The following is a 21,754-nucleotide window of genomic DNA, read 5'->3' as shown; positions in this document are numbered from 1 at the left end:
GTTCATTAGAACACATTCATTCTGTGTCAGAAACCTATGCTGTGTCAACTATTTAATCACAATCCAAATTTAGAGCTGAATCCAGCTTGAATGTTGTGTCCATACTTGCCCTAACCGTTCAGGGTTCAACCTCTGCGGTCGTATAAAGCTACGCCCTGCGGAGCATCTGGTTCAAAACTGTCACAGATAATTATTAAAACACATTTTACAGTTTTAATGAGAGTTATAAATAAAAATTAAAAGCAGTTTTACAGTTTCTGTTAAAAAATAATTACTACAATTTCTGTTTTTAGGAATGTTGACTTTGGAGATTTATTAGCTCCAGAAATAAGAGTAAAACACAAATGTACCACCTATGATTTGATGGCCAATATTGTCCATGATGGTCAGCCAGGACCAGGAAAAGGATCATATAGAGTGCATGTTTTACACAAGGTAAATAATTGATTATCAGGTTTTCTAAACATTGATATTGTTAAATATCAGCCTCGAGCCACAATGTGAACCTTTTTGTCGAGCAGCTGATACTTTACGATAAATATATATACGAAGAAACCCAAATATCTGTTTTTGTTCTATTACTGGTCTTTGCCCCCTCTGTCTGACAGTTTTTTTCTTGACAAAAACAAGCTGCTTGATTATGTCTCCTCACATATTGTGAAGTCGCTGATAACTTCTCCTCAGACATTGGAACGTCAATGATAATGCCTGCTCTCGTCTCAAAGCTTTGATAAGAGAATTACAGAGCAAATGAGTAGGGTTATGTAGGCATAGGAGATGATGATAATATAGAATATTATGTCTTACATGTGTAATAGATAATTCTATTTGATAAGACATAATCACATGATATGAAATATTTAAAGTAGTCTTCTTTTAGATGGAAGGAAAGACTTACAACCAAGGATCCGGAAATTTTGTCACCAAATTTCTATCATTTTGAGATAACTTTAAAAGTTGGTGCCCTTTTTAAAAAATAAGATTGTAAAAATCACATAACAGCAAGAGTATGGTCATACTCGTACTATCAACAAACTTGTTTAACTGTTACATTGCATTTACTTCATGAATTTTCCCACCATTTTTCTAAAATTGTTCAAGAGCAATTAAGGGAAGGAAACAGTTTAAAAATGAAGTGATTTTAATGACTCAAAACGATAATTTCCTCAGTCATCGCTAACTTTTCTTTTAATTTAGAAGACAAAAAAAAAAATTAGCACCGGATGTTTTACGACAAAAGTAAAACGAGCAATTCCGGACTCGTTTCCTGGATTAGTTTTGTTTATCAAATTCACAGGAAATCATCGGCTTTTTAATTTTTTACTTGTTTTATTTAGCATGAAATCGTTTTGAATTTACGATTTAGTGTCTAATCTGCGGAAGAGAACTTAAGCATGCGTATTACATAGTAAACAAAACATGTGTGTTAGTAGTGAAAAAATACTTTTTTCTATGTATATTAAATTAAATCAAGTTTAAATTTTATTTAAATCAGAATTGACAATTGTCTTAGCTGAAAAGTAATTAAATAATGAGGACAGTTGTTATGGAATTTTAATTTCTTTATAATATTAGTTCTGAGCTTGTGATTAATAGCCAGGTGTGAATTAAAGGGTGCACTACGTTTGTGCGCATTTGGGGATTAAAATGTTTTACATTTGCGCGCATTTATTTCACAGGTAATCTGGGGTAAAAATATAAATAAAGTTATATTAAATTATAAATGACGATATTTTTTTGGTATTTTCATAATAGATATGACTATCAATTATTAATTTTGAAAATAGTTTGTTAATTCAAATTACATATTGTTCATATTGAATTCTAAAACCAATTTTAAACCTTGTTATAGCTTAAGGTCAAGTTACAATAAATGGGCTATGTCACAGATTTCTTAAAATTTTGCATACACCTTTGACTTATTGAATTATATCTGAAAATCAAAAAAAAATATGCTGCTTTATCTCCTTTTTCCCTGCCTTAGGAGACTTAGACTAACGGAATGGGTACTGATACTTGTAAATAATTGAACGAAGTAATATATAAATTAGTATTATTACCCGTATTTTCCCTAAAATATTACTGATTGAAATCTTTAAAAATAGGTGCTGTAGGAGACTAATACACCTTCAATTTTGCAAAAACATTTTGAAATTAAGAAGCAGTACACCAAATTATATGGTGTATGGGGAACTCGGAAGATTCCCTTTGGAAACCATCGTTAAACGTAGAATGGTGTTGTTTTGGAATAACTTATTATTGGAAAATAACAATTTATCTTCCATTATGTATAAATTAATGCTCAAATTACATTTTCAAAACCCCACAAAATTTAAATGGATTACGTACGTTAAATCCATATTTGACGAAAATGGAATTAGTTTTATTTGGCAAAATCAACTTCCATTGGATAAACTGGGTTTAAAGAACATTATTTCACAAAAACTGAATGACCAATTCATCCAACATTGGTTTTCACAAATGAATAACTCTTCAAGAGGTGCATTTTATTCATTTTATAAAGAGGAATTTTGTTTGGAAACCTATTTGATAAAGTTGAAGCTGTGTGACTGGGTTTATATGGCAAAACTCAGATGTTCAAATTTAAAAATTCCTGTAGAAACAGGAAGATAGTCCGGAATTCCAAAAAATGCATGAATTTGTCATCTCTGTGGAAATGGAATAGGAGATGAATTTCATTATCTTTTTATCTGTCAAAAACAAGAAATAAAACTGCTTAGAAATAAATATATACCACAATATTATACTGTAAATCCAATGGAGTACAAATTGAAACAGCTTTTAACATTTTGTCATGTAGAACTTTACAAAAACTTAGCAATATTTTTAAAAATTCTTACACGATACTTGTGATTTATGTTAGTCTGTTTTGAGTCGAATGTTATGGTAGTTTGTAAATTGACATTTTGCTATATTTTACCATGTATGTAGTATTATTATGTTTAGTGTGAATGTATTGAGTATAAACATGTGTATACGTGTAAATATGATGTCCTCTTGTACACCTATGTGTCTGAGGTTTATTAATAAAGTATTGTCTATTGTCTATTGTCTAGACTAACGGATGGGATACTTGTAAATAATTGAACAAATTAATAAATAAATAAGTATTTTTACCTGTATTTTACCTGAGTTTACCTGTCAAAAAGATGCAAATGTAATCAAAAGCTGCGCTCAAACATAATGATTTTTACGTGCAAATGTAATGGTAATGCGCTCAAACTGGAATTAAAAACACAGGTAAAGAGATTAGCAATCATTTGCCAATATTTCCATGAGGCATTATTATGCATGTAGTTAAAAGGAGGGCCCTCAGGATTATAACACTGCACTGGAGTGGCAGTTTTATTACAGGAAATCGATAACAAAACAAAAACAAGTTCAAAATGGCTTTTTAGAAACTCGTTCTAAATGATATGATCAAAATTATTTCTGTTAAAAGTAAAATTTGTCCTAAATCCTAATTCCTCGTTTAGGACAAAGACTTTCAGTTTAGGACAATTCTGGCATATATGTCCCTTGCTTACAACCCTAAAAATTTATTTTGTAATTTGTACACTTAATAATCCTGTAATTTCTTATCAAGTGTATAACCTTGAGCCTCTTGATTTGTACAAGAGTTATCTCCAATCAAATAATGTCACTTGTTTCTTGGGAATTATTCTATTTCCAAAGAAGATCTACAGAGTGACCAATATTTTTTAAAGAGAATTACATTTGTTGAACATATAGGTCAAGTGAAAAATGAAAATATGTTAGAACAAATGTCATACAAAACATTTAGCTGCCAGGGAAAACCTTAAAATAATTTTAAATTTTAAGAAGTGTTATGCTGTCGAAACAATAAACATCTATGACACATTATAATTCTCTGATGTCAATGTTTTCAGTAGGACCATTTACTGTTCATTCTGCATATTAAAACTGGCCTTCAGAAGTGGTCAATATCCAATATTGTCAATTCTACAAGATAATTGTCCATATAAATACAGTTTACTTTATTCTTTTGAGACCTTCCAAATAGAGATTAACATGTGTTAACTATATCTTGTCCGCCTTGGAAGGGGAGATAACTATTAGTCATTATAATAAATGTTACTTATAGAAATTCTTAAACAATAATTAATACTGGTATTTAATTTGAAATTTTCAGGGAACAGGAAAATGGTATGAGATGCAGGATTTACATGTAATAGATATTTTACCACAGATGATTCCATTGTCAGAAAGTTATATTCAGGTAAGTTATTAAAATGATTCCTTTGGCAAAAAATTATATTCAGGTAAAGTATTGAGTTGACTCCATTGTCTGAAAATGATATTCAGGGAAATTATTCAGATGATTCTTTTATCAGAAAAAAATATTAAGGTAAATTATTCAGTCGATTCCTTTGGCATAAAGTTATGTTCAGGTAAATTATTAAGATGGGTTCATTGTCAAAAAGTTATATTCCGGTAAATTATTCAGATGATTCCTTAGGCAGAAAGTTATTATTAAGGTGGTTTCGTTGTCAAAAAGTTACATTCAAGTAAATTATTTCGTTTTTTAGCTTCAGGTCAGGTGAGCTTTTCTCATCACTTGGAGTCTGTCGTTCGCCTTCTGATAACTTTGACAAAAAATCTTCTCCTCTGAAACGACTTGGACAATTTAACCAAAATTATTCACAGTCATTATTTGGTTATATAGTTTATTAAAAGTTTCTGACAACCCAGCCTGCCAGCATGGCTAAAAAAGAACATAAGGGTAAAATTATAGTTTTGGCGAATATCTCTAAAACTAAAGCATTAAGAGCAAATCTGGGTAAAAATGTTCATCAGGTTAGAATCTATCTTTGCTGAAGTTTTCCAAGAATCAAAAAACCTTTTGTTGGGTGCTGCCCCTGAATTGGTAATTTTAAGGAAATTTTGCAGATTTTGGCTATTATCTTGAATATTATTAGATAGAGATTAACTGTAAGCAACAATCCTTATCATCAAAGTAAGTATAAATAAGTCAACAAGACCAAAATTGTCAATAAATCCCTTAAAGAGTTATTGCCCTTTATATTCAATATTTAACATTTTTTGTAAATTTTTGTAATCTTTTATAAAAATCTTCTGCTCTGAAACTACTTAGACCAATTTTACCAAACTTGGCCACTATCATCATAAGGGCATCTAATTTAAAAAAGATTTTGAAGACGAAGTTTACCAATTTTCACCGTTGTAAACAATCAACAAAGTTTAGCATGGATATTCAGATAAGCATGTGAATAATATGTACCTTATTTAACCTGATTCAAATTATTGAGGGTAAAAATTAGCATTTTGTCAGATGAAGATCTCATATGATCAAGACCAACAGAAATTGTAAAAAAATTGATCATGAATACAAGACCTACAAAAAATCCATTTAAATGAAATCTTCAATGGGCTCTATGTAGGCGTAATTGCTGTTACATGATGATTTTTGACAAATTTTGCATATTTTAACTCTGATATCAATTTGCAGCATACACATTTCTTTGAAATTAAAATTCTGATTGGGAAACTTGATTAAAATCTATTTTCCTTGAATTGTTTGGGTTGGCATTATCATAAATAGAAGTTTGAAGTTAAATAGATAAAAGATTGTTATAATTATTCAAGTTGATAATAATATAGGCTTCTTAAAGCAAGTTGATATTTTTTTATTTTTTACCTGTGTCAATAACTACAGGTCTAGAAACAGCTTGTCCAAAACACATTTGGTAGAAAACTTTTTGATGAAGCTTTCATGGATTTTATGGAGGAAAATATTTTATACTATGTTGGAACTGTCTTCTCTTCTATGAGGAGAAACATTTCATATTTGGTTTGCAGTTTGACAAAGTTGAGTTGTAGTGTTAAGCAAATTGGAGATCTGTTGTGCAGCTACTTCCTGTTTGCCAATAGTTAAAAAAATTTACAACACCCTTTGTACACAAATTTTCATTTAATAAACTTTTCTTGACTTCTATGGAAATGAATTTTATATTCGGTTGACTAGAGATTGATAATGTTTAGTGGTAGCCTGTTAGATTTTCACATTTGCTGTACAGTTTCTTTTTGTTTGCAGATAGTTTAAAATTAATTGCTAGCAAAGGAGGAGGTCCAGACAAAGTATTAGTCTTGTTTCTGTTAGCATGATAAATGTATTGCCTTTTGTTTGAATAAATAACTTGTAAAAACATCAGTACAGTTAAAAAAGGAGACTGCTATGGTCCTTGGGCATGTAGGGCTTATTAACTGGTGGGGTTGGGGATACAGCATGTGTAACAATGTCCCAATTTTTGTTTATTTTTTTCAACAAATTTGTTCAAAAATATACACTTTTGGGAAATTACTGATCATGCACAAAGTCGTCTCAATTTTCATCAAATCTGTTTCTGGAGAGTTCCCAAAAAACACATACCATAATCAAAATTGTGGAAAGTGTTTCAAACATTACATTGATGTTTATGTATATAGATAAATAATAATTTACTGATACACCTCTGTGTTACTTTTGAAATTTTCAATACAATAAGTGGACTTTTTTATTACATGTCGATTGCTCCTATTTAGATACCAGATTGTAAAATATAATTGTTAAATAACTTAGCGACAAAATTCGTCAGACTTTGAGAGCTCTCTATGAGCACTAAGTGACAAGCAAATATAATCGTTTTGTAAGCGGGAAATTGATTTGGTATCCAGTCATGAATTTTTATAATTAAAACACTAGGTATTGATCCAGCTTATTCATCTACTTGTAATTCTATAAATCGTTTAAACTAAACATTTTTCGTGGAAACTGGATCTTTAATAGTTCAGGATTGATTATATAGAATATTAGATGCAGTTTATTGAGTAATTTAATGCTACATTTATTCATTAGCTGACAGGACCTTTTTAAATTTATGGTCAGGTGATTTTCATATAGGTTGAGTATTTTTTGTTAAAGGTGGATTCATTTCTTTTTTTTATTGAATAGCTCTCCAGCAGGCTCTAATATATAATTTAAACTTATGAAAAGTTTTATTTTGAATTGAAAAGGAAATGAAACTGGGAAATTCTTCTAGAAATATGTTTGTTTTGAAAAAGAGAATATCAATAAGTCAATATAATAAGAAGCTAACTTTTGTATGATTTCTGCTTGTCCTTATTTTATAAATATATTATAGATTTAGGGTATTAGAGAGTATCTCTCTCATAACATTGGTTTTATCAAGGAACATTCAAAATTATTGTATGCAGCTAAATGACTAGATGGATATTAGTTTGACTAAAATTATATAGTAGTAGAATAAACAAACCTAGTTTCTTTCAAATTTAATCTTATATATGAAAATAAAAATAAAGGAATTAATTTAAACCAGTCTTTATACTTTCTTTAGTTCAAAGGGGCATTGGCTACAAGATATAAACAAAAGTTTACATAAGATTTTTTTCCCAATCATAATGAAAGTGAAATAGTTCGAAATTATTTGCTTTTAGAGCCAGTTTGGTTGAGTTTTGTAAAAAAAACAACCCCACCTGATGAATTATTCACTTGCAAGTTAATAATTCTATCTCTAGAGATTGATTATGCTCAAACTAGGCATGTTCAACTATAAAAAGGAAAAGTATATCAACTTTGAAAGTTCACATTACTCATTCTTATACAGGTTAAAACAATGATTAACATATTTGTTTATCATATAATATGAAATCACACATTCCTAAGAAAAGAACAATTGCATGTGTTCACTATCTATTGACATCTATATCTATGTTTATCTAGATGTTTATATCAGTTTATATGACCTTCAGCAGTCTATGGAGGTCACCTTTCATGGTTAATGAGATGGCGTCTAGAGACTCTAGACTAAAACACACATGAAATGCTGATATATATTATTGATTCCATGCATCTTGAATTGAGAATTTGAGTCAAATCAGTGAACATGTATTCAACAGCTAATACCCCTCGAAAGATGTGTTAAGTGTGATAGAGGATTCCCATTGAAGAAATAGAAGTTTTTACAGATTTTATAAAATGAAATCAAAAGAATAATTCTGAAGTTTTTATGGATTTTTAAAAATGAAATGAAAGGAAAGTTGGTGAAATAGGTACCTAGCTATCATATGATCATTGTATTGTGAAATTTATAAACTTTAAATACTTACAAATAGCACTCAATGGATTGGAAAAAAATGTTTAATTGGATGTATATCAATTAAATTTCCATTTTATGATATTTGTCCTTGATAAAAACATTTTTTCAATACACTTAAATGATATCAAAGTGAGTTTAAATACCTCCTGAGACTTTTAAAATAATTCAGTGAGGCAATTATAAACCTTTTTAAAATTTCTATATGACCAGGTAACAACTCACCGGATTAAAATGGAAATGATTGATTATACCATTTCACTTACTAATAAACAGCAGTATGGCTATGTGTAATTAGTTAACTACCGGCAAAGCTTAAAGGGACTGTTAGTCCGTCTGTCAGTCCACCAGTCTAGTAAATAAGTGTTCCTCACTTCTTTTGAAATGCTTAAAGATATTGATTTGATAATAGGTACTAGAACACACCTGCGAAATCGCGGGCATTCAGAGCGTAGTTTAAAGTATGTAAAGTGTTGTTGGAAGAATTTTGTAAAATACAGAATGACTGGAGAATTTCAGCAAAAGTATCATAAGTCATAGGTTATTGGGGACAGGAAATTGTTTTTTTACCCTCCACCTTTATTTCCAAAATTCCCATTTTTTGGTTTTCTATCAATTTCAATATGAACATACATTTAGTATGCTATGAACATTTATTTAAGTAAGGAGCCTGTAATTCAGTGGTTTTCGTTTGTTTATGTGTTACATATTTGTTTTTCGTTCATTTTTTGTACATAAATAAGGCCGCTAGTTTTCTCGTTTGCATTGTTTTACATTGTCATTTCGGGCCTTTTGAAGCTGAGTATGCGGTATGGACTTTGCTCTTTGTTGAAGGCCGTACGGTGACCTATAGTTGTTAATATCTGTGTCATTTTGGTCTCTTGTGGAGAGTTGTCTTAACATGGCAATCATACCACATCTTCTTTTTTTTTTTATGTAATCAATGAATTTTGTAAAAGATTTAATGACTGGAGAATTTCAGAAAAAGTATCAAAAGTTCACATGAATAATTTTAGCGCTTGTCTGTATATTATGAACATTCATTACTATATAAATAAAGCGTATTTACTTTCAATTCTAAGTTTACTAATCGATCCATGGTGATCATTGATATAGTATACAGACCCTTTCTATTTAATAAACTATGTGACCGCCGTGGATAGTAAACTTGAAAATGATAGCAGATAAAATTCTGAAAATACACTTTATTGAAGTATATGTATGTTCAAAGTATACAGAAAAACGCAAACCGGAAGTCTAATCTGACTTAAAGTTTCGTACAATGACGGGACAATATCCGGATGTCTTTTTTCTCGTTTTGCTCCTAAAATAACTCAATCTGAATAATCATATGAATGGATGACAAATGCGACTATGCACTGTACCTATAGGACACAGAGGCGTGTTGATTAATTTATTCTGGAAAGAAGAGAAGCGACACCAAAAATGAGGTCTTCTCGTTTAATAGTATAGATATAGTTATATTTTGGCAAGTTACAGATCAAATTTGAATATTTGTTGAAGGATCTTGTGCATAGTTATGGTTCTTAGCTTAGAAAATTCATGCAATTTACAGTTTCGCAAACTTTTTATATGACTGCAAAAAAAAATTTGGGATCGTATAATGGTATGAGGTAGTCGTTTCAAGACATATTGGTGTCCGGACAATAACTTAAGTTTAAGTAAATGGATCTCTTTGAAATTTTTTAAGAAGGTTCAATACCACAAAAGGAAGGTTTGGATTGATTTTGGGGAGGATGGTCCCAAAACAAGCATTTTCTAATTTCAGGATAATAGCTTGCTTATAAGTATTTCGATTGCTTTGAAATTTTACCACAATGTTTAATACCACAGGTAGAAGGTTAGGATTCATTTTAGGGGTTATGGGGTCATTAGTTAAGGAATTAAAGGGCCAAAAACAAACATTTTTCTAGTTTTCAGACAATAACTTGTGTGTCAGTGTATAGATCTCTCTGACATTATACCACAAGGTTCCATAAAAAAAGGGAAGGCTGGGATTGAGTTTGGGGGTTAATTGTGCCAAACATGTAGGAACTAGGGGCCAAAAAGGGCTGAAAACAAGCATTTTTATAGTTTGGGAAGGGGGATTTTTTTTAGGGATTCATATTTTTTTTCAAAATTTTTCCATTTTTGAAGAGTTTCAAGAAGAAATCTTTAATTGCATTAAGACAGTATCAAGCATGAATATTGTGTCAAAATTTGCCTCAACTGTTTAGGTTTGTCCTCTGCTGTCGTACCAGGCTGCGCTCAGCAAAGCATTTTATTTTCCTTATGATTGAAGATATTGATTTAATATTTGTTATACAGCATGACTATGACCAGTTACAGATCAAGTTTGAATTTTGTTCAATTCAGATTTTTATGCCCCACCTACGATAGTAGAGCTGCATTATGATTTCTGGTCTGTGTGTCCGTCCGTTCCTTCGTCTGTGCATCTGTCCGTCCGTCTGTCCCACTTCAGGTTAAAGTTTTTGGTCAAGGTAGTTGTTGATGAAGCTGAAGTCCAATCAACCTGAAACTTAGTACACATGTTGCTTATGATATGATTTTTCTAATTTTGATGCCAAAGTAGATTTTTACCCAATTTCATGGTCCATTGAACATGGAAAATGATAGTGCCAGTGGGGCATCCGTGTACTTTGGACACATTCTTGTTTTTTTGCGATTTATGGTCCTCTAATCAGTTTTCCACATTTTTTTTCTGTCAAGATTTGATATTTGGTATAGTTTAACCATGGCCAAGTTATAATTCAAGTTTGAATTTTGTTCCATATTGATGATTTTTTTGTATACTTATGGTCCAGGACTGAGAATTTTTTTTAAGGAAGCTCGAGGGTATAAAAATTTCAGAAAAAAATTAAATATTTGTTTTTCATTACAAATTTTATTTATTACCTTTTGTAGTTGTAACTTTATCATATGGTACAAAAAACATTCAAAACAATTAATTCATGTTGGCCCCAGATGACTTTTAAAATGTAAACATCATTGAAAAAGTTCCAAATTATCTCCCTTTGGTGGAAAATGCCATTTTTTTGGCTTTAAAATTGAAATATCTCTTTTAACTCATCGGTGACCTATATTTTTTAATATAATTTCGATATATGCTGTACTGAAACTAAATTATTGTAAAATTTGAGAGATTTCTGTAATAAATTTCTTTTTTTATTTCGATATTACCTTTATTTCTCCTATTAGGTCAACAGAAAAAAAAACATGCTTCTTTTGAAGGCAGATTGTGAGTGCAAATGAACGGTGGCCTCATTTTTTTATTTTATTTTTCTATTAACTATAAGATAAAGTTCATTTATAGAAAAATATAGAAAAATCCTATATAAATGATTTAGACCCGCGAAGAAAATGTTACAACTTACTGGAATTTTTAACTGGTAGGGGACTATATATTGTAATGCAATTACTCTCAGACTGCTTGTTTAGCACTTATTTGGAGAACATATTCAAACACATTATTTAAAATTATCAGCTCACACTGGCTTCAATTTCTTGAAAGATAGATTAAGTCATAAATTTGAAGTGTTTGCTTTAGATGAAAGATTTTTGCCTTGTTAAGAAAGCCACTGTTAGGTATGGACCAAGATGTCTTCTCCCTATCTGATATATTTATATTACAACATCTCCTCTGAAACCATTTAGCTTAATACTGAGTATGAGTCTTGTTTGAAATGTTCTTTACTGCTACTATGCATTCTACTCCAATCTTAATTGAAGAGGACTGCAAGTTTTTCTGACCAAGGTCTTTGGTTATCTGCAGTTACTGGACTTCCTTTACCAATAACAACTGGCTGCATGATATAACCATTGAAGAATGCTGAAAGTAGTGTTTCAAACAACCAAAAATCCTTTCAAATTTTAAATATAATCAAAAACCATTTCTATCTGTAAATATTGTTCTTGGTTTTGTTCATGTCTCCATTATAAGGTTGTGTCTTTTTTCAAGAACTAATTACAGGTCAATTTTGCATTTTGTTACAGTATTGATTTTACCGTGTTTGATATTTAAAAATTATATAAAAATAATTGTTGTGCACACCTTTTGTAAGTATGCAGTATAAGTGGATAAAATTATATCACATTTGTCTTCATTTCTGGTTAACCATTTCTTAGTGGGTAGGTTTTGATGGGGTGGACATTTGGATACTATAAGAGTAATTGTACTTTTCTGGGAATAATCTGAAAACATGAACTTTTCTAAAAGCTTAAAAATTTCTGTTAATGCCAAAAAAGAATACAATTTAGACTCTGCCTTCAACATTTTTTAATTTCATTTACAATTTACAGTAGGGGTGGGGTGTAAGTTTTGGTACTTTTAAGGTTAAACTACAATTTAAAAGTATAATACAATATTTGATTACCTGTTTGACATTGTAATTGATTTGTTACATACAATTACTGATATTACTTTTAAAGTTGAAATAAGTTTTAAAAGACACTGCACAGACAAACAAACTCAACTTCGTTTATTGAAAAAACTATTTGACAAAAGGAATATGAACCGGTTGTCACTTTTGGTCTAAAATAGATTTTTAGGTCTACTTTTACTGTGCTATTATCTCTCCATGCTGAGTATAAAGCTATATACCACAATTATCAGTTAAGCCTACGTTGTTGGGATACTCAGATGAGACTTATTCGTGTAATCATAATGGTATTTAAATGTAAAAAGTCACTCAGTCGGTTATAAATTATAGTTTCTTAAGGATAAAATAAGGTGTTAGATGGAATTTAGTACTATCATAGTGTAAACACCTCCTCTTGTTAAATCAACACGTTAAATGGGTAGATAACAATTTTAAATTCGAATAGAAATGTGGTTTCAATACAGAAAATATCTAGATTCTAAATTCTGTTATCAATTCCAATACTTTGAGAGGCCATATTCATGTAAATAATTTGGAATCTAACCCAATTAATCCTTAATTAAAACATGAAAAATTATCATACATGTGGTAGATTTTTTTGCTGCATTGAGACACGTTTGGCTGTTTTCTGCACTATGTTCGGGTTGTTGTCTCTTTGACACATTCCCTGTTTTTATTCTCTATTCTATTACATTTTTTCATGATTTGAGATTTACTGATTCACCTTGAAGTCAATTTGAGTGGAAAGTTATCTGGAAAATTAGAAAATCAAGTGCAGTTCTATCCAATTTTTGTCTATCAATCCAAAATCTTATGTTTATAATTGTTTCGCAATAATAACAATTGGGAATCCTTTATACAGAATGCCGATTGGGGATATGGAAAAAGGGAGGATCATGAGCATTACTTTATATCTGTCAAAGTGAATTATGTTTGTAAATTTTGAGATTTTACAATGCATTAAAAATATTTACTTTTTACATCGCGATGACCATGAGGTCATTCTGATGTATTGCTATCGCCTAAATTTCCATTATGCAAATTAGTTTTTGGTTTTCAACCGATCTATGAAAATTATAGATCCACGGCCATTATCTAGTGCAAAATAACATTACTTATCCCTTGTTTTAAATTCATTTTTTCAATGGATACTCCTATAAATGGTTTTATAAAAACACAAATTAATAATATGAAAATGTGTATATAAAAGTAAAAAATCATTGATAATGTCTATGCACACGTACCAAAAAATTATGTTAAAGCTTACCAATTAATATCTCAAGAACATTTTGCGACACTCCCGGCAAGGAGCGATAACTCTGTTATTGTTTTGCAGGAAAATATGAATGGCTTCTCATATCCAATCTTTTAGAAAAATCAATTTTTTTTTTACAGAAGAGTGTCCACCATGCATTTGCACTGCACTATAATTAGAATAGTAGAATAGAATGATATACAAATAGATGAAAATTATATATACATGCAACTCTAATATTAATATAATATATAACAACAAACCAGTGTATACTCTGGGATTATTATTATATAAGTATAATAGTCCTAGGTATACTGATTTGTACCACTACAATATACTAGTTATTACAGTGCGGTTGAATTTTCTGTCATTTATTCATCATCCATACACAAACTTGTATCAGAAAGAAATATATCTCTGTAAATTAACCTCAGTTTCAGGTATAGAGATGTAATCTGTTTCTGTGACATGTGCTTTCAGGGGTTAAGAAATTTTGTTATAACCCACTAGCCCAGGGCTAATTGGTTGCAATATTTTACTAGCCCTGTTGGAAGAACTACTAGCCCAACAAAACTGACCTGGTAGCCCTAGTATGCCATACAAATTCAGAGTTTGCTGCAATAACAATGAATTCTATTAAATTAACAATTTTTATCCATTCACGGCATTGTACAGTAGATTTTTGCAAATTGGATATTCAAAACTTATATCAGCAAAAAAATTTTCATTAGCATATAAATTCAATTAATCGATTATTGAATATTGACTGAAATTTCTGATATAATTAGTTGACCAAATCCGGGGTTGATACAAGTCTTGACCACAGCTATACATGGGTATGTAAAAGGATTGGAGGGGGTCTTATCATATACAATAGCATCATCACGTTTGTGTAAAAGAATTATCAGCACATGTTTCAAATTTATATCTGACAAAAGTCAGGTTTCTGTTGTCAAAAGGGATTCACATTTATATTGCAATAAATTTATCAGAAGGAGGTGAAATCAGAGTGCATAAGCAATGTACAATACTACCCCATGCACTAACACATCGATATTGAAAGTACAAGATCCACCCAGAGTTATTTGTTCTATTTTAAAACTTGTACAAAATCAGTTCAAATTCTGGAAATCCCAAAAGACGTAGTTGAATCTGATTTGATAAGATAGAAAAGTGATGAGGGGATTTTCCCCTTTCAATTTTAGAAACGCCAAGAATTTTTTGTTACTAGTCCGTCGGGCATTTTGGGTTACAAGTTTTGGTTGCCCCAGGTCTAACTGTTGTAGTCCCGGGCGTCGGGCTAGTGGGTTTCTTAACCCCTGGCTTTTGACCATCCACAAGAACCTGCGGTCATCCGATGTTCAGTACTTCAGTACTTTGATTAAAGGGTGAGGGAGTGGACTGAACCCTTACTTAGTCTTGTATTGATAACTATTGTTCTATCTGTCCTTCATTTTATATATGTGTTCACTTTTTAGTTAAACTTAATAACTTTTCATAATTAAAAGAAAAATGACAATGAGTGCTATTTGTGACCAAGTTTATTAGTCCTTAGTAGTTCTTTGTTTGTAAACAAAGAAGAAAGAAATTTTTATCTGTACTTTACTAGTGGCTTTTGTAATTCTTATATATCTATTAGAGCCAGCGGGAATAAGGCAGGTTTATTCCAAAAGTATATGGAAAATTATGTTGATAAAGGTATGTCTGTACTGAATTCTGACATATAGGTAATGTAAGTCTAGTTCAAGAATACTTTATGTCAATTTAAATGATAAAAAATTCAGGGAATATCTTAAGGGATTTTTGTTTTGATTTGTTCTTCCATTTAAAAATTTAAAATTATTGATTTGCATAGTTTTTATTTGATCTTATTACCTCTTAAATAATGTTGATAATGGTTAATAAAATGTTCGGGATTACTGTTGTGTATCCATGCAGTAATCCGAGGAAACTGTTATGTTACATGCTTATTGGCTCAGACAATATTTATCTCATCATATATATTCTATGCAATACAATTCTGTCAATTTATAATATATTTTGTCAGTATATTATATATTTTATTAATAAAAAATAATTTATTGTATAGGTACATAATGTTATATTCAAGTGCAAGGTATAAAATACAAAAATGAAAAGTAGGTGACTTCAATGGGTGCCAATTTTTATTTGGGTTTTCTGATGGAAATCCAATATTGATCTGGGGTTGTACGGGGGGTGGTTCCAGTTATTTACTTTCAATAATTCATGAACTGTTCAACCAATGCTTTTCATATTTAAATATGTTGTTTCTGATAAGAAAAATGGATATCATTATAGTATAACTAACAGCCATATTTGAGTATAAAAAATAAGAGAACACTTAACTAAACAAGGTATAGATTAAACAAATGCAGAGCTGGAGTTTAATCTATGATGGTGTTTGGTCACAAGTCTTTTTATTTTTATTCTCCACCATGGGGCATTATGTTTTCCAGTCTGTGCGTCGTCTTTTTGTTCATCTGTATGTTTGTTCATTCTTTCGTCTGTCTGTCCTGCTAGAGGTTTAAGTTTTGGGTCAAGGTAGTTTATAATGAAGTTGAAGTCCAACTTAGTTTAAATGTTCCCTTTGATAATGATCTTTCTAATGTTAATGCAAAGTTAAAGTTTTGACCCAATTTCACCTTCCACTGAATAAAGAAAATGATAATGTAAGTTGGACATCCATGTAGTATGGACACATTCTTGTTTTTATACTGCAATCAGCTATTTTACTATACAGATAAAGCGATACGTATAAACGTTAGCTTTATACGTCAATGACCTCAACTAACCTATAAGCCCCGCCTTCTTACCGGAACTACTGTATTTCATCAACAACGTCACGTCACAACCATGACAACGTGTAGTAACAATGGTCAAACTTTTATGAATTTAAACTTGTTATGTCTTCAAATTGGTAATTTATATACCATGTTTATTAAATGTTATTAATTAAGTTCATTTTCCCTTTCTAATTCCTTAAAATGTCAATGTCCTACCGCCTGGACTACGGTCATAGGGAAAAACCCCAAAATGGTACCCCAAGAGGGAAATTCCAAACAAATTTTTTTTTAACAATATTTGTTCCATATTTTTTTATTTTTTTTTTATTTTTTATTGATTTCAGTATAAAAACAATATATGTATAGTGTCTTGAAATATGAAATTTATTTGTATTCGGCACGAACCTCGCATTTCCCCCCGTTTCTAAGCCTCGTACAAATAAATTTCATACTTCAAGACACTATACGTATATTGTCTAAATATTCAATAAAGTACCCATTCATTCAAAACATATAAAATGTGTTAAAAAGCCATTACCATGTCAGAGCTATGCCCCTTTAAAACTAGGAAAAGTGAAAATGATAAGTCCATGGATTATTAACTTCTGTGAAATGATACAATAAAGAGATCACCGACACATCACGGTCTCCACAATGTTGAAACATTTCAGTCTCCTTACCATTATGTCCATGTTATTAATTCATCTCTTTTCTTTTTAATGTTTCTCTTTCTCTATTTTTCCAGATATTTGAATTGAGAAGAGATATTCCAAACCCAACATATGGAAAGTCACCAGAAGAAAATGTTACTATGGAGAGCTAGTTCAGTGCTTTGAGGAGCTAGTTCAGAGCTTTGGAGAGCTAGTGTTCAGTGCTATAGGGAGTTAGTTCAGTGCTATAGGGAGTTAGTTCAGTGGATCTGACATGGACAAATCATAAACATTGAATGAATTGTAAATTAATAAATAAAAAAACTGACTTGAAACACTAATTTTGTTTGTACATCAGGTACTTTACAGATTAATTAACACGTTTGTTGAGGTAACAATATGCAAATAATAAAAGCACTGACAAATCATAGAGAAGCATTTTTATATGCATCTTTTGAAGACTCATTGTCCATGGTTGTTCTTTGTGTGATAACTTGGAACACTGATAGAACTTTTCTGAATATTGTAGTAAATGGATTGACTGTATGTTCGGTGTTTGCTGAATATGGTCAACTTTAATCTGATTTGAATATCTTGACCATTTTATTCACAATATTGTAATGGGATGATAATTCGTACCTGCACTTGGTTTTTGCCTCTTTAAATAAGACAGTAATTAAGTTTATATTAGCACAGTCCTTGAAATATGCTTATTATTTCAATAAATGTATACTTTGATGCAATCTCAAATTATTTGGTATTCATATTTGTTAGTATTTTTGTCAAAAACTTTGCATGTTTTAGCAAATTATGTTTGTTTTTGAGGTCTAGGACATTTCAGTATCTTGTTATGACCCTTGCAAAGACAGAATTTGCAAAAAAGATTATCAGGTTCTTAGAAAATGTTAAGAATGAAACTTATTATGTGACACACAATAAATATAAATGTACTCATGTTGTGTTGTATTTTTCTTTAATTTTTATTGCCAAGTATTACTTATATAAAAGATGGTTTCTTTATGTAAATTTATATTTTAATGTGTATGACAGAAAATTGAATTTGTTTTAATTACTTACACAAATATTTATAATTAATCCTTCTCATGTTAAAATAACAAAGAAAGCCTTTTAAATTAGATTAACAAAGAAAAAGGACACACTTGTTATTCAGTACAAAGAATAATGTAAACTTCTGCCTACCATAGACTTCTGGATTATATGTATGTTATAAAAATGTTATTAATTTCACTTTAGAATGAATAATATGAACACTAAAATACACAACTTCCTTCATGAATAATATAAATAATAAGAAACATATTGTGACTGTTGTCTATCTTCTAGATATCTTGAAACATTATAGAGGGAGGGAATTTTCTCTTCAATTAAGTACTCAAGTTTGTTTTGCAAGTGAGGTATTTGCATAGCAGCAGTGATAATTTTCAAAATGATTTTCAGAAACCATCATTAAAATGGTTCTAATTAAGTTTAAAGAACTAAAACTATTTATATTGAATTTTTCATCCTTTTTGTTAAAATGAAATCACATAGAAACAAGAATATGTGCCCATAATACACCATGCCTAACTCACACTATCATACTAACATTGTTCAAATTTAAATTTGGCATATATTTTAAATATTTCACTTTATATTGAACATGTGTACTAAGTTTGCAAGTAGATGTGACCACAAAATACCTTAAACTGAAACTGCAACCAACTTGAAACCTAAACTTTAACCTAGTACAGCACTGATGGACACATGCACAGACCAAAAAATGGTGCTCCTCTTCTATTATGGGCAGGGCATCAAAATGGGAAGAGAAAAAGAATTCAGTTTATTGTTTTGCAGACAAAATTGCATACTCCAACTCATCAATGATATATGATTATTAAAAGAGCCGTGGTATAGTGGTTAGTGCATCGGACTACTAACACAAAGGTTCCTGGTTCGTTTCTCTTTGGGATGAAAATTTCAGGAACTCAATTTTCGGCTCTCCCTTGGCACCATCTGCGAGTATGGTCTTGAGGAAACGATGATAGTCCGTCGGAAGGGGACGATTAATGGCTGACCCATGTTAAGAGAGAGTTATATCCCTTGCACGTTAAAGACACCCTTGTACATTTCGAAAAAGAGTAGGCTAATGCCGCTACAAGGCAGCACTCGCACCTGCAAAGTGGAAAGGGATTAATATAAGTTGCAAAACTTGTTTCCCAATCCACTATAAATAAATATGTTTAAACTAATGCTATATGAAATAGATGGGCAGAAAGAGTCAGAAATACACAATTCAAATGTTGTTTGTTGAAATCAGTATTGTGTTCTGTCCTTTTTACTAGTTATAAATACACAAGTTTTGTGTTTGCTTTATCTTAAAATCTGCTAGGTACATATTTAATATCTGTTATAATTCAAGGAGCATATTCATGAAGTCAGACTTGGTTAAATTTTCTGTTGGAAACCTATGTTGATACATGAATAAAAGAAAAACAACCTATTTGTTTCCTTCTTAAAAACCCACGTGACATTTATTGTAAGCTAGTTCGTAAATACCAGTGGTTGTCTTTTGTGTACCAGAATACATAATATGACAAATTTATCTGGTATTCTGTGTGTATTTTATTGGTTTTGCTTAATGACCAGTGGCAAATAGTTCATGTCTATTTAGGACAAAAATATGTTGATTAGGATCTTTAAAATTGGTAAGGTTGTATGAAAGGCTAATGTAATCTTGCAACTAGAATGCATGATATGTTTGGTAGATGGGAAAGAGCTATGGCCATTTTCTCCATATTAGTTTCAAATACAAGATCAAAGACAGACTGTAAATATAATGTTGCTTATGAAATTTAAATATTGAAGAGTCTAAATGACATTACCAATAGATTTTTCCAAAAATTTAAATATATCAAGAAAATCTAAATGTCTTTCAACAATGCACTTAGATTTTGTAAACAGTTTTTGTACTATACTCTAAATGTTAATTCAGAATTTTATTGTTTGGGCAATTATCCTCATATCCAATTATTTCATTCTTTTGAAGTTCAGCAAAACTTCCTGTTTTCCTTTAACTTTAAAACCTGCATGTTTGTTAACTTATACAAATGTAAATTAGTAAAAAATCAAATACTTGTTAGATCTCTGAAATATATAATTCAAACAAGATATATGCATCAGTTTGGACATGATGGTTAACTTCATGTTTCTTGTGATCTTGCATAGAAAGATATGTTTATAGTTATTGTATAAATTATATAAGTGGTGAGAATAAAAGTTTGAATTTGAATCTAGATATTTGAAGTCGAAGATTCTCCTACATATGATACACTTTCCTTTTCTTTTATAGTTGTAGTTTCTTAAAGTCAAAGGTAGTGGTATATGTACTGCATTTATAATAGTAAAAGGCATTCAACAGTTTTTCAAAAGCATGCCTTATATACCCTTTTCTTAAAAAATCCGTTAAATTGATAACTATTGAAAATAAATTTTTATGGAATTTCCAGTACCTAGGGAGAACAATGATCTCATATAAATATGACTTCTGGTGCTACAGTTTATAGAACTTCAGTATTTACACGAAGTTGATACTGTGGATAAAGGTAAAGATTTTGCTGATAGAACCTCAATGTATACACTTTGTGGAAGACTGAATATTAGAATAAAATGGAAATGAAACTAAGTATGATATAGATTCAGGGGAAGTATGTGATAATATAAAATATCTTCAGGTTGTATTTGTCTTGTTTTATCTAAATTTATGCTTTGGCATTGTGTCTGAGGTCTGACAGAATTATGTTAGAACTTTTGCCATGGACGACAGCATGCATCATTTGGCATGTTTTTTTCTTAACACAAATCTTTGTTTTTTACTGTAAACAAAACAGTCACGATATTTGCCATGCAATCCTTGTTGATACACCACGGTACCAGTAGGCTATTTGTCTAAGGTTTTAACTCTCAACTAAAATGAAATAATCAAATTTTGATCTTGTAAGAAAGACATTAAATTTACACAAATATATTCTTTTTAAATTTTCAAGCATCTAATTACATAAAAATTAAGGTACGTTGTGTTATTTTTCCTAATTAGATTAAGTGCTTTATTAATCAGATAATTGGTGTTGAGTTGTGACAAACATGTTTAATCAAGAAATAGTCATGGTCATTTTTGACAAAGTAACACTCCAGTCTTGTTTTGGATCAATTCTTCACATACTCTCACATAAAATTCCTTTATTATATTTCCGATATAAAAGTATTTATTTTCATCAGCATCTAACTTTACATTTAAAATCACCATATAGACTTGTTAATTTTCTCCGAGTTTCTGATTCACGACAGTACAACGTAGCAATGAAATAACTTTAAATTAATTTAACCTTTATAAGTTAAACTAATCGTATAAAAGACATTACATGTATATAAAGTCCTTTTCCGGGTGGTTGGTTTTCAATGAAGGCTTAACAAAAAGCAAGGGAAATAATAC

At 30.4% G+C, this 21,754-nt stretch overlaps 1 protein-coding gene across 1 annotated transcript in view; it reads left to right on the top strand.

Moving 5' to 3' along the window:
* Positions 1 to 18,219, top strand: part of LOC139489562 (ubiquitin carboxyl-terminal hydrolase 39-like) — a 42,747-nt gene extending 24,528 nt beyond the window's left edge. Inside the window, exons 12-14 of the mRNA XM_071276123.1 lie at positions 294 to 435; positions 4,175 to 4,261; positions 17,361 to 18,219. Coding sequence (XP_071132224.1) covers positions 294 to 435; positions 4,175 to 4,261; positions 17,361 to 17,438 — 307 coding nt within the window. The 3' untranslated portion in view covers positions 17,439 to 18,219. The remainder of the gene's footprint in view (positions 1 to 293; positions 436 to 4,174; positions 4,262 to 17,360) is intronic.
* The last annotated feature ends 3,535 nt before the right edge of the window (positions 18,220 to 21,754 follow it).

The sequence above is a fragment of the Mytilus edulis genome, chromosome 9 (genome assembly GCF_963676685.1).
Source record: "Mytilus edulis chromosome 9, xbMytEdul2.2, whole genome shotgun sequence".
Taxonomy (NCBI): domain Eukaryota; kingdom Metazoa; phylum Mollusca; class Bivalvia; order Mytilida; family Mytilidae; genus Mytilus; species Mytilus edulis.
The sequence above is the reverse complement of the archived record's forward strand: the minus strand, read 5'-3'. Positions and strand labels throughout refer to the sequence as shown.